Genomic DNA, 25,194 nt, shown 5'->3' on the forward strand with positions numbered 1-25,194 from the left:
TTAACATCATAAAGGCTATGCCACCAAACAAGAAAACTATCCTCCAGGTTGGTAGAGGGCGCGCTTCTTCCTGTACGTGACCGGAAACTTGCATACGAAGCTCAAGAAAAAAAAAGAGACCGGTTTGGAGTAGCATTTAGTAGCATCCACCAGCGACATACAAATAACTTCCAGCTGATTTGTATTACATTTATTTTCCATTTTTTGTGAGTCTAGTATCTTATCTGTTCGGAGAATGGGTAGGAGCAGGAGTCGAACTCCTCCAAGACGAGGTAAGAAACTGAAGTAGCTAGCTGTTTTTCTGTTAACGTCTCTTCGCCAACACGCCGAGAAGTAAATGTGCTTTATGAAATCGCGTTTTTCTGCCTGATAAAGATAATAACCTATACCTCAAAGGGACTAGAAGCAAAACTGATATTTTAATTGTAACTGTGTGCATCGACTGGGTTGTCGTATTAACAAAAGGTTCTAGATGTGTGGAGAACTCGCAGTAGCTTCGATACGATTCCCGAGCTGCGTTCACGTACTGTGCATAAAATGGGGGATAAACAAAAACACTCTCCAGGGGTCCACGGGAGGAGAAGACGCCATCCTAACCAGCAGTGCATTTTTGGGTCTGATGTAGGGTTTTTGTTTTTTGTTTTGTTTTTTTTGTTTGGTTGGGGGTTTTTTGGAATAAAAAAACTGCATGTTAAAAATATATATTTCTGCGTGATTTATCAGGATAATTAACGTGTGTTTTGCAAAGATACAGCTTTGATTCAAAGATACAGAAAATCTGCTGGACAAATTACAGTTTAATTTCCCGAGATTTTTGTATGATCAGTTTGGGAAATCCAATACACGGTCCTCTATTTTTAGAGGTTAAAAATTGATGCATAGTGGACTAACAAGCAGTTTCAGGGTCAGTCGAGGACTGTATGCTTGTTGTACTCTCACGCATGAAGCGGATATAATATCTCATAGCCTCTCACTGTCATTTCAATTTTTGCTAAATAGTTAATGCAACATTTTTTTTATTAAACCCTATAAATTAAAGGTGAAAGTCTATGCTATGGTCACGTCTGGTGGGTTCCTAAATGGTACAGTACTTTTGACTATAAATGGCAAATGAACTGGTACTAATTTAGCACCTTGTACTCGGTTTGCTTTTTACTACAACCAAGGTAAGTAGCAAGAAATTGTGTGCTGATTATGGTTGGCCCAATTTCAGACATGATACCAGTACCTATGAAAATACATAATACTCCATCCTACAGAAGTAATAGCAAAACAGTTATTTCTAAAAAAAAAGTTGTTAAATTTCAACCAGTTTTTCCCAATTATATGTGAGATTTAGACGTTTTATTTTATATGGTATGGCAGAAATCCAACACAGTACAGAAGAAAATAGCCGACGTTTGGATTTTTAAGACTGCTACAGTATATAGATGCCAGTCTGCTGTTCAAGACGCTTCAGTTAATGCCATGATGTCATTTCGTCCTCCAGAAAGAAGACGTTCCCGCTCAACTTCTAGAGAGCGTGAGCGAAGACGAAGGGAGCGGGATCGCTCTCGAGATCGGGAACGGGACCGTCGCAGGAGTCGCTCACGGTCTCCTCACAGGAGACGCTCAAGGTGAATTTTTGTTTGTTGGTGTATTTGTTTTTGTGTTTAGAGAAACTTTGTTTTCAAGACTAATATTTCCACCTCATTTACTATTTTAGAGACCTTACCCATGCAGAGCTGTGATAGATTTTGGTCACAATGAGTATTGTTAGTATATACTGAATAAACGGCAGTTTCCAGTTTACTATCACAGAGAAGTGTTGTTTCAGATGAGTAGTGGTGCACTTGTGATTTTCTTTGCCCTTTGTTAACAAACTTTTTGTCGAGATTCTTTTAAACAATACAAGAGCACCACAAAGTGCCTTATTTGCTCTGATTAGATGTGATAACCCATCCTGCAGCCATCACTGTGCTCCTTTTGCAGGTCTCCCCGACGTCATCGATCCTCCTCCCTCTCTCCTTCGAGACAAAAGGAGAGACGAGATGATGAGCGCAAAGACTCAAAGGAAAAGACGGCAAAGCCCATTCAGATCTCAGGTATCAGACATTATTTATACACTTGCACATTAAGCAGGAATCTTAGTTTTTCAGGCATTTTGTAGTAACAGAGACTAAATTCAATGTTTTTTTTCTATTTTTTAAATAGCGGAGGACATGCAGGGCAAAACGGAGGAGGAGATTGAGATGATGAAGCTTATGGGATTTGGGAACTTTGATACCAGCAAGGTGAGAGTTGTTCTATGTGTTATGCAGCCACAAGGGGGTGCAGTTTATTTCTAATAAAGTTCACTACACACACACACACACAGTATGTTTGCATTTATTTCAGTGGATTGAAATGGAACTTCCAAAAGCACATTGGCACTGATGAAATTGATTAGAGCAGCTGCTGTAAAAAGCAGGTTGTCCTTGTTTAAATAAAGGGGACATTTTTCACATTTTTCCCTTGACTCTTTCTATTTAGGGGAATACTGTTGTTTTTGAGTTATGGTTCTTTTTTCCCCCCTGCTTATCTGTCAAATTGGAGCGTGCACGCTCCAATTTGCATAACTATTTTCAAATCCCTATTATATTTTCGTTTTTGCTGCAGGTTGTAAAAATGAGTGTATCTCAAAAATGAAATTATAAAGACACTCAAAATAAATTTCCTGTGGCTGGGAACTATTTTGTGAAACTTTGCATTTACAGTTTTGGGGGATGTACCTCTGAAGTTTCTGTAACTAGAAAAATTTGTAAAAAAAAAAAACAATTTTCAGTTTCTTTTTTAGTTTATTGCACATTTTTGGTATTTATGTAGTTACTATGGACATATTGCATTCGTATGATTTAAATTTAGGATATAATGATTTTATTGATGTATAGCAACTGGAAATGCTCCAAAAATGGCACTACAGCATGTAATAATGTAAAGATAAGCTCAGGCGGACTTGGTTCTATGGTGGGCTTAAAACGGTTAAAAATTGACATAATTGACACATACTGAAATGTTTGTACATGAATCTACATTCATGTACAAATAGAGCAGCTTTCACATGACAGCAAGCCCCCCATGGCTAATGTAAGTTTGCAGTACTGTGCAAGAGTCTTGAGCCGCTCTCATTTATTTTGCTTCTATAACGAGCAGTGTTATAACCCTAACCCTTTAGGGACTTTTGTTGCTAATAGCCTGTCACAGTATCTAAAAGTAATATTCTTTTGAAGTAGGAACAAATCCAGCAATGACCTGGCACAGGGAAGCATCTGACCCTTCGGGTGGTCATCTGTTCACTGAAGCCTCATCAAAAATAGTGTTAGTGGAAAGGTGAAACCATTCTTAAGGAAGAATAAAAGGAGAAAAGGCTGAAGTGTTCCAAATTACACAAGAACTGAACTGAAAATCGGTGGTAACAAGTCTTAGACATGATAAATCAAAATGTGAGTTTCTTGGTTCAGTTTTTCATAATATGTATGCAGGAGGTTAAGATAGAGGTACAACACTGAGTGTCTGCAGCAATCTAAAACAGAGGGTGGAGGCTTTTTTGTGGTTTGGGGCTGCACTTCAAGCAGTGCTGTTCAGTATGAACACAGAAAAGTACCATCATTTTAATCAACCATGTAATAGCATCTGGGAAGCATGTGACTGGCAAGGGCTTCATTGTTTAGCATGACCCAGTCACACTGCCAAAGCACACCCGGTTAGATAGCTGAGCATCAACATTATTGAAGCAATGTGGGATCATCTTGACAGAAAACAGAATAACAGGCACATTAAAAATAAAGATTCAATCAAATCAAATTGTTAGCTATAAGAATAGATTAACATTCTAAATGGTATGAAACCTGTCTATTATGAAAATGATCAAAAGGGGAAAATAAGTGGATAGACTTAAAGTAATCACTAAATAAAGAGTAGCAGTTACAAGAAGTGGATGAATAGTTGCAATTATAAGCTAATAGTTGTGGTTGGGCAAACTGTTTATCCAATAAGAGTTGGTAAGCTTAATATAATCACAAAGATCAAACAGTGGGTTGAAAAGGGTCACTTCAAAACTCAGTCCATTGAACACTAGCAGTGTTATTGTTGATAAAGAGGTTCCTCTGGCAGGCCACTGGGTTTGTGTCCTATTAACAAAAAATAACAAAAAATAATTTCCCCCAGGGATCAATAAAGTATTCTGATTCTGATTCTGATAACAAAACTGTTTTCCACTGATCAAAATCCTTCAGTTCCGTGAAATGCATATTTAGAGAATTCCAACTGCTATCATGAGCTTGACCCAATTCAGCTTCATCTGTACACTGTCATGTTTAGCTAAGAATGTTTTTTAAAAGTTTGTTTCGTGATATGTCATGCAGTAACATTGTTTTTACACAGGGGAAGAAGACTGATGGCTCAAGTAACGCGTATGCCGTCAATGTGACCATGAAGAGAAAATACAGGTAGGTCATTGAACAGAAACAAGCATTTGTAGTTGTTTGGTTGTGCCGTGTCTGTACAGTGCAGCACGTCTCTTTGGATATTTCATAAGCTTTCCTTTGTTAGTGACAGATCCTTTTTAAAGTTTCTTTTGGAGCCCCAGCTGTTAGTCGTGTTGCTGAGTTACGTCAATTTTTCTGCCCCCCTCTTCACAGTGTGCACTCTCAGCATCTATCACTGTTAAAGTAGCCAATCACCTCCGCAGGTGTTTCTATGCAGAGATGCCAACGCTCCCATTGGTGCTCGATGATGTAATCTGTGTGTGTTGGGAGGGAAACAGTGATATAATGTTTTCTTATATATTTATTTTACAGGCAGTACATGAACAGAAAGGGTGGATTTAACAGGCCGCTGGACTTCATTGCTTGAAAGTATCATCAACTCCAATGTTCCCCAATAAGTTTACCTGTGTGTACCCTCCCTTCCCCCCACCCTTATGAAAATAGATGGCATGTTCAATATCTTACGTGTTTTGTGTGATTTAACAGTCGTGTATATACCTTTTTATAAGCAAATGCATACATGTAAATAGAAGTACCTGCAAGATGTACTCACAGCTGGGTGAGACTGAGCTTAATATTGCTGACATGGATGATTTATTTGAAATAAAAGCATTAAAAAAAAAACATGCTTTCTGTCCTGATTATGAAAATTAATTTATTAAAATGCTTATGCACTGATTAAATATCCATCCGCTAGGTTGTGCAGGAACACAGTTTCTTTTGAAATAATGGCTAAATATGACATTATTCATTGTCCCTTTTAAGGATTGAATAGGATCAGATTGGTTATTCCTGTGAATGCTTGCGTTTCTTTCTAGTTTAAATATAGCATAATCTCATTTGGTGTTCTCTGAGAAATGTATCCTATAGGATTGTTTCAAATCCAGGTTTAAATTCAGTCCTACGTAAAGGCTGCTAAGAAACCTTTCCTGGGGTGGTATTTGTTCAAGTCCAGGGTTTATCGTGCTCTAAAATAATGATCCCTCTCATTTTGAAGCAAGCGTTTAAATGTTTCATACTAGATTGGATCAGCTGTGCTGTCTGACAGAACCGACCCACCAAAATAACCAATCCCTGTACTTGTCCTTACCCCAACTACCAATCATAACCGAGCATCCCTCCGGCAGATCCAATCTAGCGCCGAGCCTTTTAAAGCCATTATGGATCAGAAAGCAACAAGCGGGCGCATGCGTGCAGATAGTTTGTGACGGAGAAGAAAGAGACCAATGATAAGAGGTCATGTGAATTGGACCAATCATGTATCACAAAATTTATTAAATGACACAACGGGAGCCAATCGCTGCCATACACCGAGAAACAGCATGGCAGAGAGGCGTGTTGATTGTCAAAAGCGGGCGTTGTCAGATAGGCTCGTGCCCACTAGGGCCAATAGCTGTCAAGTTCATAGAAAAAAACAACCAATTACTGTGTAGGAGTGTATAGCGCAGAAACTGTCTCCATTGTGGCTGTACACAGTGTGTTTCAGCCGATGTTAATTAGAACCAAAATGGCTGCTTAAGGTCCACAGTTGAAGTAAGCGCTGAACCCTCTCTGCAATTGACGGTTTTAACGCCGAATAGGAGCTTGAGAGGTTATACTCAGTATCCAATCACATTGCAGCACCCAGAATCTTTGTACAGTACAGTAGAGAGCTGGTGTCCAGATCAACAAGCCACTATTTTGGAAGCTGTTTGACAAACAGTCACTCTTCTTCAGTTGATGTCAGTCGCTATCTGCGTTTCCAGCGAGACTTATCGCGCGTTAAACCGGCGCAAAACTAACCAGCCATAGCTCTGAACCGATAAGGTTGGATGACATCGTCGGCTGAACTTTAAAACAGCTAGCTCTTTTATATATATATATATATAATTTTCACAAGGCAAGTGTCTAGCAACTGTACATGCTAACGTTCTTTTTTCACTGGCCGAAGCTTTTCCAAATACAACCGAGATAGCAAGAACTTTCCATATTTAATTTGACAGCTTAACATTGGCGCTAACGTTAGCCAGCCTTTTTTTCACCAAATAGAGCAATTCGGGGATTATTTTTGTATGTCACACAGCCTTTCGTTTTGTTTTTGTCAACAAGCCGTCTTTTCTCGAAGAGCCAACTATAAAGCTGACGATATTTAGCTGGCATTTTGACTTAAAAGGGAACAAAGTAACCTTAGCTCCTGAAGAAGTGTTATTAGTGTCAGCCCTTACTAGCCAGCTAACACCATATCCTTAATTTAACAACCACAGAGGAAGTTTGGCTTTTCGAACTGACTGGTGCTGCATTCAAGGCCTTTAACAGTGAAGGACCAACTCTGTAACGCGCTCTCTCTGGCTCTTTAAAAATAATAACTGACAGAACAGCGAGCTACCCAAGTGTGAAAAAGAAGCAGGACCCTGAAGCAGCCTGTGTACAGCCACGGAATTCCTTTTAGGATTGTTAAATTATCAGTGTTATTGTTTAAAATGGCGGCGATCGGAATGGTGCAGATGTTGATCGAAGCAGCCGAGTACCTTGATCGCAGGGAACGAGGTAAAGTATCATTGTATTCTTTTCTACTCTTTTCTTATTCACTCTGTGCAATGTAACATTAACACCCCTCCCCCTCCGAATCACTCGGATTTAAGCACACGTCGTTTGATGCGTTCCTAAATCCTGTTGCTTCCCATTATTATTCTTATTACATCAAACAATCAGGCCATGAAATAAATTCATAAATGTCGAATTTCACGCATCGATTCAGCAGGCTGCATCACCTGCCCCAAACAGGTGCTAATAAATATGTGATTGCAGGCGCATAATGCATACGTGTAAAGACAAACGGGCATTTGCATTCGCGATAATGAAAGAATGAATGCATATGTGGCAGATGTGCAGGGAGACATTGTTTTCGTGGACGCCCCTCCTTTCCTTCTGTTGTGGTTTGCTAGTGGGGTTTATTCCAGTTCAAGATGACATCATTGTCCATCCCGAGGAAGGGGGAAAGGGCTAAAAGATACTACTTGAGACCCATTCCCCGCATGCCTGCTAAAAAGCATAAGACATTGCTGCGGGATGCCAAAAGCTAAAGCTGAAATGTGACACATTGTGCAGTCTCTCCTTCTGTTCACTGTGGGTATATTTTCCATTGCAGGATTTCAGGACATGTGACCACTATGTTGTTTACTTGCTTGCAGAAGCTGAACATGGCTATGCCTCCATGCCGCCATTCATCAGCAGCCGGGAGAGGGAAAGTTTGAAAAGGAAAAGCAAAAGCAAGAAAAACACAAGTAGCAGGTAAAGGCAAAACTGTACATGCCTGATTGGTTTCCTGCTCTGCAACAAGTCGCCCATCACATCCCCACTTCAGGGGTCCCCCGCACCCCCCCCCCCCCCTTCTCTTCCCCTCCTCACTTCTTGGAGGATTAAGCCATTCTTCATCACACTAGTGTTTGTGTTTCAAGTCAAAATCCTTATTTGGTGCTTGTGATGTGAGGCTTGCTTTTTCATTTTTAAAAATTTTTTTTTTATGCATTTCTGTACTGTGCTTCCAGGTGGACACGCTAACTGCCCAAATTTAAAATGGCAGGAAGTGCAGTGAGTTCAGAGATAGCAGCCTCATTCCTATTTGCATAATTTGTTATATTCACAGCAACGCTGTTGAAACAGCGACTTTGTGCTCTTGGCCAAACATGGTCACAATCAAACATCCAAAGCTTTGAAAAGGGTTATGACTGCGAGACACTACCTTGTTGTTTTGACATCAAATAGTGACCGGGTCAGACACACTGTTACAAACACCAATCTAACTGCAAAGAAAAGACAGACAGGCTAGGCCAATTTTATAATCAAAATAACATGTTAATGCCTTTTACGTAATATATCTGCAAAAAAAATTGTATTTGTATGTATCTGATCATGTATTTTGCTGAGAGCTTATCCGTAGAAGCTTTCGGATTGTTACAGAAAATAAGTCAGCTCTCTGATCTTCCACTGTAAGCTATAGATACGGTTAGTGTCTGATCACCATATCTGCATTTCAGTCATTCCTGCACACTTTATGATGTTGATGAAGAATAGAACATAGGATTATGAATTATCTATTATCTTTTTTATCACTGACTGCCACAGTGAGAGCACAGCTGATGTCAGCTAATGTTTTAACTGTTAGAATTACCGCCTGCCTGTTGCATCTTTGTTTCTTCAACCAACACAAAATACCACAATACTTATAATAGTATTTTTCACGTATGTGTTTTACGTGTTCAGTTTTTAGTATACCTAATATAGTGAAAATATCAGCATTTATTTTCTTATTTTCTCATAGAATAACACTATCTGCAGTCAGTTTACTAATGGACAGTGTTCTTATCATGAATGTTTAGTCATTGGTAACCAGGTGACCCTTACTGCCTCATGTTGGTTTACCAGCTAGCTTTCAAGTTATGTTGCAGTTTTAGTGATCCCCATGCTTCCCCAGAGAGGATCTCTCCCAGGGTTGGACAGGCTCCAACTCCACCGTGTACAGCGAGTGACTACAGTTGTCCCTCTACCCTGAAGTTTCACTTGGAGATGGAAGACCTCTCTAAGCAGAATCTGCAGCACATAGAGAACTGGTTCAGCTCACTGACGCTGCATAGAAGAGCAAGAGCTAGTCTCACTAGCTGCATACTGAGTCGGTGGAGGTTGAGTTGGTACAAAGGATTAAAGACTTACTGGAGTAGCAGCTGATTGCATTGTTTAGTTATTTATTTGATTCGAAATATTTGCAGAGAAGAAAATTCTGATAAACAGTATTATATAATAAATAACCTATTATATGAGGTTGCCATGGGGTGCCTGTGCCATGCACCCCATGGCACAGGGTGCATGCGTACATGTTCAATCCATAGCTTGTATGAAAAAGATTTACTGTACGTAGGCTGAGTTAACATTTACATGATGTGCAGACTATGCCTTATCTGTCAGTGAATTATTGATGGAAAAGCATCTACCAATGGTGGTAAAGGATTGTGTTGACTGACATATGACAGGGTGGCACATGTGCAAGAGGATAACCTATGCAACCAGAACCTGAAATATCTGCTGGTGTCCACCCATCAGCTCACCTTATATGTGGACAGGGCTTTAGAAGCGCTCCATAATCTGTCAACAGCACTGACATGCTGTATGCATAGGCCACTTTAGGTGTTGCTACCAAGTAATATTTTGTAATTCAGAGTCTAATGGCTAATTCATATATAACACTGCAGAAAAGGTCCTCTGATGTCACACGTATGTGTGAGTCTGTTAGGTTAAGATTACGTTTAGTCTTCCCCATGTGTTCTTTAAAGTATATGAGTGACAGATACAAACGTCATCCTGGCTTAAAGTCAATGACCCCACAGTAAGGAAAAGTGGGTCAGTCAAGGTGATGCAGAAGACATTTAAGTGAGTCCGGTGGTGGTGAGTCCGGGCTGCGCTTGTCTTCTAAGTGGACACTAGTCAATTTAGAGTCTCTAACCTGAATTCCGTAAATCAATGGTATGAGGACAGATTTGTGTTGCCTCCGCAATCCGTAGATCAATTTGCACTCTGCGATTGGACTCCAGTTCGCTGTCATGATCCTGTGTAGGAAGTTATCTCCTGTGTGTACAAACTTGACCAAAGAAAAGGCAGGTTTAAACTACTGCAGGTGATTGTTTCAACAGAGAGGATGAAGTAAATTAAAGGCTGTTGGAAACTGATCTTTGAGATAAAACAGTGACATCTAGGCACCTGCTTCTGTCCTTCAGTAAACACAAAACTGACATATTGTTGATCCCAACCTTTATGTGCCTTCTTTTCATTCAAACATTTTAAAAAAGCAGCAGATCAAAGAAGCAACTGATGAGAGCACCACCAGCTGTTTGCACAGATCCAGTAATTAATATAAATATTTTAAAGTGCTTGATGGTTCATATTGCATGAAGCTGCAATAAAAAGTTTCGATGCTACAGTTACAGAAGAGTTTCATAATACCTCTAAAAATATTTCAGAGACATGCTTTGTTGGTGAAACTGGTGTATCAGGTGTATTGCCATGAGGGTACACTGTTCATCCATTGTTCATCCGTCAGTGCAGAAAATATATGCTGGGGTGCATAATCTGCTTTGTGTAGGACTCATCTGATGTAGGATTGTAGGTATATTTTCTGGACTATCAACACTCTTTTCTACTCCTGTATTTGTATGGTTTTTGTAGCAGTTACATCTGCCTCTGATTTGATAGAAATCTAGACATTTTCCTGTTATTCCTGATCACTGGTATACTTTAAAAAAAAACAAAAAACATTGTGTGGTTTTCTGTAAGTGGCTGACGTAACTAAAAGTAAACAATAAAAGAGGGAAAACTAAATGTGCAATGGAGGAAATGAATTTGGAAGAAGTTGAGGTGCATCTTGTGACTCATAAAGCTGACCAGCCTGACTCTGGATGGTTAATCTAATAACTTTGTGGCCAAGAATTCAAGTGTAGTCAAAAGAAAACAGTTTAGCCAACTTATAGAAACCAGCATCATGTCTGAAATATACATTTCCTGTCTTATCTATACAGTTATGATGTTCATACTAAATATGGTCAAAGGTTTAAATAATGACATCTGAGTATGTCCCAGTAATCCCAGAAAGCCAATTACTCAGGCTTCAGACAGTTTTTTTCTACTCTGGGATCTTTATCATGTCAGAGAGTGTATGCAGCTCTGGTTGTGAGCATAGAAGCTTCACCAATCTGCTGATCAGTCAATGTCTTTATGAGGGACAGTTAATCGGAGGAAAGCTTAGTTCAGAAAATTGTGGTGTTAAAGGAGAAGAGCTAAAAACGGCTTGTTTCACAGTTAATGAAGTGATGGAGCTGCACTAAGGCCTGCTATAAGATAAATATGAATTTAGGACATTTTTTTTATATTCACAGCTGTGTATGATGTCAATGAGAGTGTTAATGTTTGTCTCTGACACAATCAAGTTTGATTGTGATCTCAGAAGCCCCACCCATCTCCTCTGCAAACCTTCTCTTCATGTGGGGCAATCACAAGAAAGTTGTGGGGTAGGGGAGCTAAAGCAGCTTCTTTCGCGTGGATTGTGAACTGAACGGCGGCACAAAGGCCCATTAGGAGAGATATGTGACCATTATTTTGAACTGTAAATTATGCAAAGCTCCTCTGGTCTAGAAATAAATATATGAAGCTGAAAATATACAGCATTGGTCCTCTTTATTAAAGGAAACAACTGCTTATTCATTACATCGAGCAGTATATCAGTTGATTTCGACAAAAGTGACTGGGACAAATTTGGAGTGTGCTACCATTTCTGCTGTGATTTCAAAAACACAGGGTGTAGAGTATTGAAAAGACGTGCTTCTAACTCAGATTATGTCCTAGCATGTGTAGACTTACTTGGTTTGTTGCTATTTCTGGTAAAAAAAACCCCAAAACAACCAAAAAACAACTTTTCGTTCACCAGCCTTTCCTTTTTCCATTTCCAGTTCTGAAGCATTTTTTTTCAGCTATTACTCATTGCTATTTAAGGGCAGCAGAATCACACGGCATTAATAAGGGTATCTCTGCAACGATGATTTGATGTAGTCGGATCTGACATTGTCTCTTGGTGATTAACAGTACAGAATAACCTGGGTTGATCTCTGCTGGAAAAGATCAAATCAATTAATTGGTGTTATTTGATCAGTTTTATGTTGTTTCTGCTGCTGATTCTGGTCAAATATAGGGCAGGCATTTATATTTGAATTTATACATATGCCCCTCCGGTTTCTGCCATTTCCCCCGAAGCGTAGATGTGTGAGTAGTAGTAGTGGGGGAGGGGACTCGCCATGTTTCTGGCATGGACGTGTGCATGTGTGTCAGTAGTAAGGAGTCCACCCTCCCCCTCATTTCTCTCTCTGTCTCCCTCTCGCATTTCTCTCTCCTCACCTCCTCCATCCTTCTGTGTCTTTCCTGCTCTGCTCTCACTTTTGGCCGTCAGTGGAGAACAGCAGCGCCTCCATTACAGACAAGGAGAAAGAGTCCTCCCCCTCCTCACTCACAAACACACACATTCATACAATACGCAACTACAGTGCACTGTGGAAATTACACGAGGAGCTTGCCATAATCATTCTGCAGTCAACTGGTGCCTTTCGGTGGTCATCACGCCGTGTTGTTCAGGCTGATGCAGCTGAAAGAAAAGTGCGCTGGTGAATCGTTTGGCAGCAACTCTGTGATCCAGTATTTAACCTTCTGAGGACCTCTGAGGTGACAGTAGCTCATTTAGTGAGACTTGTTTGTTGTGTGTTTTCTCTATTTTTGGTCAGTGATTTCCTCTCCAAAAACAAATGTTGAGGTTGACCCACAAGCCTGTCTGTCACAAGGCTCTGTATAGTTCTGTGACAAAAAAGTACTTTCCCAAGATTCAGAAGCTTGTAGAACCACCTTTAAGCAATACCTCGAAGTAGCTGTCTCCTTATGACTTTATCTGTCTCTCACATCATTGTTGAGGAATTTTGACCTACTCGTCTTGACAGCATTGGTTCAGTTCATTGGGTTTGCAGGTATTTTTGATGCACTTCTCACTTAAGATTGCACCACAGCATTTCAGTAAGGTTGAGATCTGAACTTTGACACTGCAGAATCTTAATTATTTTCTTTTTAGTCGTTCTGTTTGAGCCAAGCTTTATCTGTCAGACAGATGGCCTCACATTATAATTCACAATACTTTATTATACAGAGAAATTCATGGTTGACTGAGTGATTGTAAGGTGTCCAAATCCTGTGCCTGCAACATAAGTCCAAGTCAGCACCCCTCTATAAGTTAATATGTGGTCTTTGGGCTGGCACTGTGTAGTATAGCCAAACATCTCCAATTTGGTCTCATCTGTCTAAAGGACATTGTTTCAAAATTGTTTGGGTTTGTTCAGGTGCAACTTTGGGACCCTAAACTGTGCTCCTATGTTCTTTTAGGGGAGAGAAGAGACTTTCTCCTGTCAGTCTTTCCAAATCAACCATATGTTCATTCTTTTTTGAACTGTACTGTTATGAACTTTAATATTTAACATACTAACTGAGGCCAGTAGTTTCTCTGAGCACTGCACAGAGGGAATTTGCTGGGCCATCTACTCTTCGAAAGATTGTGGCCCTGTGTTAACACACACCTGAGTGCTCCAGCCCAGCAAACTGCAAAAACCTCAGCTTTTATAGAGGTGCTCACACTTGGAGATGATCAGTTAAACAAATGCATTTAATTAGCAGCACCTGGCTGCTGTTTAAGATCTTAGTTCCTATGCAAGCAGAAAATGTGTGTATTTAGTTTTGTCCTGTGGAAACCTTCTTTTTCATATGACTGTACTTTAAGTAACTAGAACAGTGATGGAGTTGGAAATTAGCATAGCATGTCATCTTAAATATTGCTTCTGCATTGTGGTGGCATAGGTGTGTTTGGTAAAGTAGCAGAGAGCTATGAGGTGTCTCAGAGCCTGAAATCTAGCCTCAGTGAGTGGGATCACTTCCCTGCCAGCTCTGTTATGTCACTAGCGGCTGTCTGCCCCATACAGGAATGTACACTGGCTAGAGGGGGCCAAGTGACAGAGAGAACACCCAAAGCAAGTGGCAGAAAGACAGCCACACACATGCTGCAGTGACACGCTGCGACACAGTGAAAATATGGTCAACCCCGAGCTTTAAACCCAGGTTTGGCCCAGCAACTGAGATTACACACGAGGGGGCACCTTTGAGGTTGTGTTTGTGTGTATGTGTGTAGGCAGGACAGTGCATTAGTTTGCAGAGCTGGAAAAATGCAGAGGCTATTTTGGGATTCAGCATGGGGGTGGATGGTGGGGTTCAGGTGGAGGTTGAGTAGCGTTCAAGAATGTAGAGGGGATCTTCTTCTCTGCTCGTGACCTGCTCTCCTGTTTATCCTTTCTCTCACAGGTCAGACACATTTCTACCAAACCCTACACTTGACCCCATTTCTGTGTGTGTGTGTGTGTACGTGTGTGTGTTACAGATAGAGAGATGTTTTAATACTGCAATGACAGAGTCATGCTGGCCGCGAGCACACCTCTATCTCTCATTTTACCTTCACTGTGTTCCCCCCACCCCCACTCTGCTCAGGCTTGCATGTACAATGGATAATCAGGCAATATGAAGGGACAGAGTCCCATCTACTCCTGTTTCTGGTTACTGTTACTATGTTTACCGTCGGGCCTCCTCATCACGTATCTGTGTACGAGTGTGGTCCTTAAAAAAAGCTTCCACCATGAAACAGGCCTCAGGCATAAGAACACCCAGGCTTTTCTTCATTTTTTTTCTGTCTTTTTTTCCCTCTTTGAATCTTATTTTGTAAGCAGCTCCGGCTGTTCACAGACTCCCACACAACCCTTTCTCTCGTGCTCCCTCCTCTGCCTGGATTGCGGTGCATGTGGAGAAGGGGAAGCCTTAGCTTTTTTCATTTTAATCAGTGGCTTTTTTATTATGTCTGATTTTTCATATGTGTTTTGTTTTATCTCTGCAGGTCTACACACAACGAAATGGAAAAGAACAGGTAAAAAAAAAGAAATCAAATCTCTCTGTGTGTTTGTGTTCTTCAATCCATGAAAATATCAATTCACGCCACCCCATGCCCTCCCACACTGAGGAAGTCTTTAAATTAGTTCAGTGCCAGTTCAGGTCCTGTAACCTGTAACATAATCTGAAACCTTTTTGAAAGAAGGTACATTTTTTAAAGTTCCAGATCTAAGGTGAATGCTCTCAGAGTGACTATCAGGATTTTAAAATTGTAGTAGGCGAATCTCTGGTGATGTGGTGTGACGTGTTCGTTGGTCCTCTTTTATGAGCCTGCTTACATGCATGAGTGGGCGATCAAAAGAAAAGCAGCGCGTATGTAGACAGGTGAAGCTGGACCTCAACTTTTTATCAGGTGAATTATTGAGCGCGATTCAGTGGAATCCTCGGGTTTATCGGTGAAGCCGCACAGCAGACCCGTGAGAAGCAGGATCCCTTCTGCATATGGATGGGCCCGACGTAGGTCAGATGCACATTAAACAGGCTCACATCACGCGCCTTTCTGGTGGATTAAGAAACCTACAGTTACGAACTAAGGCTGACGGCTCGCCTGTTGCATGAATGCACAAATTGCAGAGAAACTAGTTGAGCTAGATTACAGTCCTGAATAAACCTTACCTTTTCTCTTTTGGCGCGTTGCCATCGTGAAACAAAAGCACAAGTTTTATTTGTGTACTGCCCTGTTAGCTTATGTAAGAGGTAAGCTGTATAACCCGTGATAAGCAGAAGGGAGACGTGGCATATCTAGACATGGTGGACGTGTTGTTTTTTGTAAACTCGTAACTAATCAAGTTTGAATTTAGGTGATAAGGGGGTAATGAGAATAAAATGAGCTTTATGGTGTAGTTAAGTAATTTCTTTTGAGGGGGGTGGAAGTTATGATGAACAAAAGGAACTAAGGAGAGAATCGTTTCATGCTTGAACAGAGCCACTGTTTTGTCACGGTGCCCTCCTGACGCTGATGAGATGAACGACGGGGTCACGGTTGTATCAGGTGGCTCACTGTGCTCTCTGGCTCCTGAGAGCAGCCGATCTAGTTTCAGTGCTGCACAACTTGGTTGTCTTGACAACATTTTGGAGAGCATTCATTCATGATAATTTGGTTATGTAATGGAAATAAATGTAAAAGTTATCAGAGGAGATGGTTTACTAGCAAAAGGGTGGAGGTGAAAACATTGAACGGTTAGAGTTAGGTACTGTTGAAACTGTCATGACGCTCGTTAATCAATTCTGCTTCCTGAATTTGCTGATTTTCTTTTAGCTTATGTGAACATAAACTGTCCCAACAATTGATAAAAGCCATTTTTGGATGATTGTAAAGTCCTCAGTTTACATATGTAAAGCAATAGGAGTCATATTTTGATACAGTCTCTGTCACTCTCTGAGCTAGATGATCCAAACCAGCCGCTCAGTGGACAGGCTGAGCCCTCTGTATGTGTTTGTGGACACACCTCATACCCTGCAGTAAAACACAATTATGACCACTAGAGAACCTACTTAGTTAGTTTCTCCCACCACTAACGTGATGATGGAAAGCCATCAGTGGCGAGTAGTAAATTAGTCACAGCAGCCCACTGCTAGGAAAGCCTCAGGAGTGCAATGAGACCCAACCTCCCTTCCATCAGTATTGGCTTGGTTAAATTACTCACTGTTAGAGGTCAGAGGGCAAGAGCCCTGAAAGCGAGGTGATTTACTGCTAATCAGGCAAAGTGCACCAGCTGACCTAGTTGGGAGAAACCATTTTGGGTCAAAGGGGTGACGACAGCTGCAACTGCTTTGAGTATAACAAACTGAGGCGGCGCATTCACCTCATTTTGGACCAGACACATGCATTCAGGTCAGTCGTATGCAAGTGTGAAACAAGGCCAGAGAAATGTAGGCTGTGGCCTGAGGCTGCAGCTCCACATTTACTGTATAGTTACCTATTGACACAGTGAACCAGAATAACCTGTCACTGGAATAGCTGTGTGTTAGGACCACGCCGTAGTGTTTCTCTGAATCGCCATGTGACTCGTGCTGTTTGAGTCTGCTCTCTGTCAGTGTTTAACAAACATTAGCCAGCCCTTATTATGTCAGAACAACACAGGCCGGACCATTTCCATGTTATGTAATGACAGTCTGCATGTCCTTTGGACTGAGTCAGCTGAGAAGCAGGCACTTGGCTTCAGCTGTTTTGTATGTGCGTGCAAAAGCTCTGCTCGCCGATTGTGTGTTTATCTTTTTAAAGGGCAAGGGGTTGAGAATATATTTGTGCGCTTCCACTGCCCAGAGTCAAATCAGCCTCGTAGCTCTCCATGCGCACCATTTGAATAAACTCTTTCCGGCAGTGACGCTCACGTTAGGATTATTTGCAGCAGACAATAAGTGAGCGGCTCAGCCGGCCAGCCCTTCAGCTGCACAGTCAAAAAAAAAGAATAAAAAGAAAGAAAGAAAACAATTTTTACACTCATTCTCAGGAAGAGTCTGACGTACACACGCCCACTCGCTCAGGCAAACACAAGCGCACAGACACGTACACACTGTGACGAGGCTGGAGCTGGAGGTGTGTGTTGTGTAACAGCGGGGTCAAGTGGTCACCAACACCCACCAGACCTTAGAAATTGCCAAGGCTGCCAGCATAGAGGGGCTGAGGGGCATACAGGTGGAAACAGAGGCTGTGAACTGTGTATAGGTGTGTGTGACTGGGGTATAAAGGGCAAGTGACATCAATCATCAGTTGCAGTTCTGAATATATGGTGCAGATGGCTTTCTGGTTTTCTTCTTGTTTAAGAGGACCGTTGGCGCACATCCTGTCGAGCTCTATTATGTAATAGTTAACACACTGCTGACTTCCTGAAACATACAGGGCGCCTCTTTCCGTTTGCTCCTACCTTTATACTCTTTGATCCCAAAGGTTGCATTAAAGAGGAGAAAGTGTTTAGTGGCTCCAGTCTGACAAATACTTGCAGTAATGACACCTGGTTGATGAGGCCTGAAGAGTACAAAGGCAGTTCACTGCAGCTTGTTCCTCATATTTGCTTTGATGCTAGGAACTTATCAGCTGGTATTGCTTCAGCACACGCAAATCTCCTCTTTGAACTAACTCAATTTGTGTGAAGTGGACAAAAAATTCCACCCTGACTATGACAGTTACTGTCACAATAAGGAAGTATTCCCACTCTATTTAATGCTTTAACTTCCTGCTGAAACAGAAAGGATCCACTGCTGCTTGTAATCACCTGCAACAAGTAGAGACAAGACATACCACAGATGAGGGAAAAAAAAAAAAAAGAGTCCTGTCCTCACAGCAGTCTGGCGCAGAAATGCTAATTGGTCCTAATTATCTGGCCATGTCACTGTGCAGTAGTCATGGATACATATTACATCACTTTAGGATTTGGTTTGTTGTGTTTTTTAAGACTGCCGTTAAACTTGTCTAAATGTGAGCATTCAGAATATGCGTGCTACCAATGAAGTAAAAGTATACCTGGATAGAAAAACTCAATGGAACTCCATCAGTCATGGATTGGCCAGTACTTCAATAATAAGTCCAACATTGTTAAAGCAGTGTGGGATTGTGTTGGCAGAGAACAAGAGGCAGCCAACATCCAAAGAGCTTTGAATGTCATTCAGGAAGCCTGGAGAACTATTCCTGAAGAGTACTTGAAGAAAGACAGGAAGCCGTGCCTAAGGCAGTTCAGGCTGTGTAGAGGAATAAAGGAAGGTGTATTGGCTTTCAGACTCATTAGAATTGTCCAACACTGATTTTGCCTAATATACTGTATTTCCATGTGTGTTTGCACGTTTGCATAAGTCATTTCACCTATTTCCCATGTTCCTAGAAAAGTATAATGACACAAGACTGATTCGAGGCTTGTCAGAGTAAAAGATGGCAAAAAACGCTGCCGTTATAATTCACCTGTTCATTTGTCAGTATTTGGAGAAATGTAAACACAGTCCTTTCAGGGCTCTTAGTATGAAGACAAAATCTCCCCTGGATGTATTTTAAGAGGTTGCTTGTTTCCCCTCAGTGAAAAATCTGAGGTCCTTGAAGCCCAATCATCCAAGTGAATTTTAAGTAAAAGGTCAATTTCAATACAAGAGTAGAACTTCTTGTAGAGAGAAAAAAACAGGATAGTTTAAGATATTTGCATTCAGCTTTTCAAAGCTCAGGTAAAGACTAGTTTTTATCAGGGATTTTCAGATTTCAGTGGCCTACCTTCTTGTTTTGTTTTTGCTTTTTGTTTTTCTGTACATTTAATAGCATCTTCCACCTTCATTTTTATCTTTCCTCTTCAGACGGGCACATCTACGACTGTGTTTGGAGCGCTTGAAATCCCTCGTTCCCTTGGGACCAGATGCTAACAGGCACACCACCCTCAGCCTGCTGATGAAGGCCAAAGATCACATCAAGGTGCGTGGATGTGCGCATGCACCACTCACCTAATCGGTGTGAAGAGGGCAATTTGTTGACCGCTGCGGTTGCTGAGTGTGTTAGTAATTGCGTGTTTCAGTAGCTGATAAGCTGCTGTGGACACGTACACAGGAGCAGATTAGGAGCTGTTCATGAAGCGCGCCGTTTTCTCTCCTTCTTCCTTGCAGAGGTTGGAGGAGGGCGAGAGGAAAGCTCAGCACACTTTGGAGCAGCTACAACGGGAGCGGAGACACCTGAGGAGGCGTCTAGAGCAGCTGGGAGTGGAGAGGACCCGCATGGACAGCACCGGCTCCACTCAGTCCTCTGATAAGTCCGACTCTGACCAGGGTGAGGCTGCACACAGGCAGAGCTGTGGCCAGCTCAGACGACTTTGTTACCACCACATGCTTTTATTCATGTCACTCTTCACATGTTTCATGTCTGGAACCTCCGGGCAAATATTCAGATGGTTTAACATCTTCTCTCAAAGCACATGAAAAAAATATGGAGGTGAACCGTTGTGCAGGAAGTTCAGAATAGGCATCATTTTATTGTTCTTGTGTCAGGTATTGTCTTCATCATCATCACTAAACACAATCTTCCACAGTGCAAAGTAAAGCGTCTTAGTAAATACACTGCTTATAAAAACACACTCATCAGATCTTAATGTGAAAAAAACATTCTGGATATCTATACTGATGTGGACGAGGTAAAGTGTTAGGAATGAAAGGATGCTACATTTCTTGATACAAACAAAAGTGATCAACCTACAGAGCGCTCAATTTAATAATACCCCAAAAATCCAAGTGAAAAAAAATTATGCATCAAACGCCTCCGTTCTGACAAATGTCATTGCAGCAACTCCAAATGATACTCAGCAGTTTATACTGAGTGCCATTTATGTGGCATTCATTGTTGTTTAGTCATATGGTTAATGTCCTCCCTCCAAAGCAAATGATGTAAAAGAGGAAAGAAGAAACATGGAGAAGTAATAGTTTGTGGATCATATGCATGCTTGATGATATCAGGGCATGCTTCTAATGAGACAACAGATGATGTCCTGTACATTTCCTCCCAGGTCTGGACCAGGACGTCCCTGATCTCCTGCTCTCATCTGTAAAAACACACAGGGCGACAGTGGTGGACATGCCAAATCTGCTACTCTATGGCAAATGCCAATCAGCTCCACAGTGCTGTGTAGTTAGCACCAGGCCCAGTGGGAAACCTCAGTCCGCGCTCAATGAAGTCTGATTGTTTGGTCAGACACATTCACTCCAGCGGCCTGTTTGGAAGTCATTTGTAGCTCTGACAGTGCTCCTAGCACAAATGAGCACTGTCAGTGTTCACTTTTTCTTTTCTTTTTTTGTCTATTTGGACCGGGTTACAGGGACATGACATCAAACAACCTGAATGCATTAAGTCACTCAATAAAAGAGTAAAATCAAAAACCTTTAAATGGTTAAAATGAAAACAGATCTGTGCATGTGTCACCCTTATGCTGTGTAGCTTTGTCCCTGTTGTTTAAAGGGGATTTTAAATACAGGAAAAAAGAGCTTTTGCAGGATGTGCAGAGCAGGGAGTTACCTGCTGCTGCTGCTGCTGCTGCTGGCTGTACAGGTTCCACCATTAACTCGCACTAGTTGTTTAATTAGTGTTACTAGTAATAATAACATCCTCTCTATAAGCGGAGAAACTTGAGTAGATGAATAATATGACATAGTTGTCATTCAGCTCTTTAATGGTGTCGTGTTTGTGTTCTTGTTGTTCAAACAGAGGACCTGGATGTGGACGTGGAGGGGATGGACTACCTGCTGGGTGACTTGGAGTGGAGCACCAGCAGCGTGAGCGACTCAGGGGACGAGCGAGGCAGCCTGCGCAGCAGCTGTAGCGATGAGGGCTACTCCAGCGCCAGCCTGCAGCACGTGCAGGACACTCAGGAGAAGGCTAAGCAGCTGGGCTGCAGCCTATAAACAGCACTCGTCACTGACCCAGCACCCACCTCTTTCCCTCAGCCCCCTCACCACTCCTTGGTCCCGCTCCGACCTCACCTCCCCTTCCTGCCCTTCTTCCTCCCTCTTTACCAGGACTGACCAAGTCTGAGGCCCCTCCTCCAGCTGGGCCTCCGCGGACTTCCTGTCTGCACACCGACTTCCATTCAGACTGCAACACCTCCAAGACATCCAGCCCATCATCAGCGGTCAGTCTTTAGGGTGTCCCCCGCTCTGCTCCGCACCGATAATACGAGCAGGACGTCAAAGACACTCCACCCCCCCCCCAACCACCCCTACCCCCATCCGACACAAAAAAACACAAAAACAGAACACAACTTTCAGCCAGAGAATGTTACCACACAATGTCCCACTGCCTCTTTTTCTATGCCTCAAGAGCCATGGGAAGCACTTATGAGATTTCACCCATACTTCACACACATAACATCAACTCGCACGTACACACACATACACACACAGACCGCTCCATCTCTCCCAAAGGTGTGATGCTGACATGGTGCGGGGCTTTTTTTGTTTATTTTTTTGCTTTTGCGCCCCGCTCACCGGTCGACCGTATGTGCATGGTACTTTGCACTTAAAATAGCTTTTTTGTAAACAAAACTATCACCTTTTTCAAACACTGTCCCTTAGCAAAGCCCCACCCAACCCTCCCGCTGCAGCCATGGCAGCAATGCCACCAGATGAACTGAGTGTTTGAAAAACATGTCAGTCGGCAGACTTTGTGGACACTAAACTAGAGCGCGTGTGTGTGTGTGTGTGTGTGTGTGTGTGTGTGTGTGTGTGTGTGTGTGTGTGTGTGTGTGTGTGTGTGTGTGTGAGTGATGTTAAACTGTCGACAGCAATACGTCCCTCAGTACTCGGGCTTTGGCAGGCAGGCTCGCAACTGCCCTGTAATCTTTTGTCCACGCCTGCCCTTTAGAGCAAAAAGTAACAGAAAAACCGACAAAAAAGAAAAAAACAAACAAAAAAAATTGTGCAGCATGAGATTGTGACTGGGGAGGGTTTTCAGGGGTGGGTTTGATTGTTTTTATGCCGCTCTCTGATGACGGGGCATTTATTTTATTTTTTTCAAACATCATCCCTTTCTTATGTGTGCTTGTCATGGATATTATGAACACCAGCCACTGGGCCCAATACTGGTACGCTCTGGCGGGTGTTGGTACGTTTTTGTACACTACTTCTTCACTGCCCCATTCACCAGGTATTAAACAGGAAGGGAATCTACTGAGAGCACATTCCACTTATGTAAAGAAGACAGGCAGGTGAGGCTGAGAGCATTATTTCATTATTTTTTGTTGCTTTGGTTTGCGAGTGGATGTTCCTACCAGTTATTTATGAAGAGAGTCCAGTTTGAGATGAAGTGAATCACTCGGAAATACAAATGGTCGGCTTTGACTTTTCAACGGGAGCACACACACACACACACACACACACACACACACACACACACACACACACACACACACACACACACAGGATCTCTCTTTCTCTCTGCTCACAGCTAAACTAAATCAGTTTTCTCTCCCTCGCCTTGCCTTCATAGCTATTTATTGTTTTAGCAGAAATATATACCTTTTAATGTAAATAATTTACAGAAAGAAGTGTCTATCAGCAGATGTATTTATTAGATAAATCTATAGATGAATATACAAAAACAATCTATTTAATTAGTTATAGCTTATGTTCTTCTTGTGAGGTTTATTGAGAGTTTCCTATATGTAGTTTGTTTGCACAGCCTAGTCAATCCATAAAATATTGAGAAATGTCTCTTTGTGCCTCGAGGCTTTAGTGTCTGTCTGAATTCAGCACGGTGCTCCTAGGAAGTGATTTCTTTGTGGCTGATTCTGATTTTTCTTTTAGCCATTTTCGAAGCCCATAAGAGAAGGATAATGGGACAAAAAAACTGAAGAACTTAAAAAAGAAAATGATTAGAAAGTAGAAAAAGCGAGAGGAGCCGGTGTCCGGGTCAAGCGCAGTGGCGCTGCCGGTTCACCTCCCAACACCCCTTTCCCTCCCCCACGCCCGTGCCTCAGACAAAATGGCTCTTGAGCCTTGTGAGATTTTTTTTCTTCTTCTTTTTCTTTTTACCCCACCTCTTCCTCCTCCTCTTCGCGTGTGGTTCCCAGTCATCACGGGCAGGGACAGGAGCGCAGATCTGTTGTCGTTTCTTCTGAATGTACGTGTTATCAACCCCTGCAGTCGTAGCAGCACGGTGCCAAAAGAAGCTCCCTGCGTGTTGTGCATGCGCCACTTGCAGATCTCAGTTTAAAGCATGATGATGGTACGCCAAAAAACACAAAAACACAAAAAAAAGGAGGAAAAAAAAGGAAAGCAGAAAAATAGATATGAGATTGTTTAGTCGTTGAGTGTCGAACGCTGCTTATTTTTGTCCAAACGGAGAGGGACTGTGCAGCCACGCTAACCAGGTGGGGGTTGGGGGGGTGGGGGTGTTGAAAAGTAGGTGTGAGTGGGCAGGTGTGTTCACTGTAATGCCATCTGTCGGTGCATACGTGTGTGTACAGTATGTGAGCGTGTGTGTGTGTGTGAGTTTACTGCATTATTGTCTTCAGAGATGTATTTTTTTGGTAGTAGAGGGTGGGTGATTTTAAAAACATTGTAAATCCATGTTTCTGTTTATTTGTTTTATTTGAAGAAGAGCATTAATGTCTTTCTGTGGTAGCCACCAATTTTTTTTTTCTCTCCTCCCCATCCATCGTCTCATTTCTGTCTTCCACTAATCTCTGTGTGTGTGTGCGTGTGTGTGTGTTTGTGCCATGCAACCATGTGTGAGCAATACACCCTCCTCCACATGCTGCGTTGGCATCAGTGGTTCAGGCAAAGTGTGTGTGTGTGTGTGTGTGTGTGTGTGTGTGTGTGTGTGTGTGGCTGGGCAGTGTACTGTATGTGTCAGTGATCACATCGCACCCCTCTCACTTCCAGTACAAAGACCCTGGTGCTCTCAGCATCTGCCTTAAGAAGCAGGTGTGGAATCTCTCAAAGAACAAGACTACAGTCAGACCAGTTGTTTAAGCTACAGCTTTCCACATCAGGGGAAAACTCACGTTCATGTGTATATTTGGCTTTTCTTTTCTTTTTTTGCACACTTTTATCCCTGCATACAAAGCGGCTCAAAACGGACACACCTGTTACGGCCTAACAGACGCATACAGTGTGTTTACGACAACAGCGACGTGCATCACAAAGGTCATTCCCTTCTTTTCTTCTTCGTGACGGGTCTCAGGCGTGGTGCTCTCATCGCATTAGACACAAAACACACAAGACAACACCCCCTCGTCACGGCTCCATCGAACATCGTCGTCACCTCCTGCCTTTCTTCTCAGAAAGGTCAAACGTCTGTTTGCTGAATAATAACATTAAGGTTTGTGCACTTAACTTTTTAAGAAATTGGAGAATTTGGACACTGTCTTCTAAAGAAATCTCTTCAAATGTAAGAGAGGGGAGAAACAGCCCCCCTTTGATAATGAATCGTTGAGCAGCAATTTATATTTGCCAGTGATATTAAAATGAATTAAACATTTGAAACCCTTGTTTACCTACCTATCTCCTTGTCGTGGTCTTTGTTCATGGTTTGTGATTATTAAGCATACGGGACGAGGACAAATGGAGGCTGTCAGGGGAAATCCAGCCCACCGGTTTCTCATACAATGGGTAATTTTCACGTAGAGGTTGAGTAGACGGTAATGAGGAGCATTTTTTTTGTGTGTGTGTGTGAAGATAATATAAAAAG

The 25,194-nt window shown here is 42.0% G+C and overlaps 2 protein-coding genes across 2 annotated transcripts; both read left to right on the forward strand.

The window, feature by feature from the left end:
* The first annotated feature begins 88 nt into the window (after positions 1-88).
* snrnp27 (small nuclear ribonucleoprotein 27 (U4/U6.U5)) lies at positions 89-4,937 on the forward strand. The gene is made up of 6 exons (XM_080894270.1): positions 89-272; positions 1,490-1,616; positions 1,972-2,084; positions 2,194-2,273; positions 4,402-4,466; positions 4,818-4,937. The coding sequence occupies exons 1-6, from the start codon at positions 236-238 to the stop codon at positions 4,870-4,872; spliced, it is 477 nt and encodes a 158-aa protein (XP_080750396.1). The 5' UTR covers positions 89-235; the 3' UTR covers positions 4,873-4,937.
* Positions 4,938-6,135: 1,198 nt separating this feature from the next.
* On the forward strand, positions 6,136-25,001 carry mxd1 (MAX dimerization protein 1). The gene is made up of 6 exons (XM_080893003.1): positions 6,136-7,031; positions 7,676-7,775; positions 14,995-15,024; positions 19,323-19,437; positions 19,626-19,785; positions 21,211-25,001. Exons 1-6 carry the CDS (start codon positions 6,965-6,967, stop codon positions 21,405-21,407), a joined length of 669 nt encoding a protein of 222 aa, XP_080749129.1. The 5' UTR covers positions 6,136-6,964; the 3' UTR covers positions 21,408-25,001.
* The last annotated feature ends 193 nt before the right edge of the window (positions 25,002-25,194 follow it).

This window comes from Rhamphochromis sp. 'chilingali' (assembly GCF_963969265.1).
Source record: "Rhamphochromis sp. 'chilingali' genome assembly, chromosome: 10".
Taxonomy (NCBI): Eukaryota; Metazoa; Chordata; class Actinopteri; order Cichliformes; family Cichlidae; genus Rhamphochromis; species Rhamphochromis sp. 'chilingali'.

Coding starts and splice junctions, on each gene's coding strand:
- snrnp27 (XM_080894270.1), top strand. CDS start 236: ATGGGTAGGAGCAGGAGTCGAACTCCTCCAAGACGAG. Junction 2,085..2,193: donor AAAGCCCATTCAGATCTCAG/GTATCAGACATT, acceptor TTTTTTAAATAG/CGGAGGACATGCAGGGCAAA. Junction 4,467..4,817: donor ACCATGAAGAGAAAATACAG/GTAGGTCATTGA, acceptor TTTATTTTACAG/GCAGTACATGAACAGAAAGG.
- mxd1 (XM_080893003.1), top strand. CDS start 6,965: ATGGCGGCGATCGGAATGGTGCAGATGTTGATCGAAGCAGCCGAGTAC. Junction 19,438..19,625: donor AGGCCAAAGATCACATCAAG/GTGCGTGGATGT, acceptor TCTTCCTTGCAG/AGGTTGGAGGAGGGCGAGAG. Junction 19,786..21,210: donor TAAGTCCGACTCTGACCAGG/GTGAGGCTGCAC, acceptor TTGTTCAAACAG/AGGACCTGGATGTGGACGTG.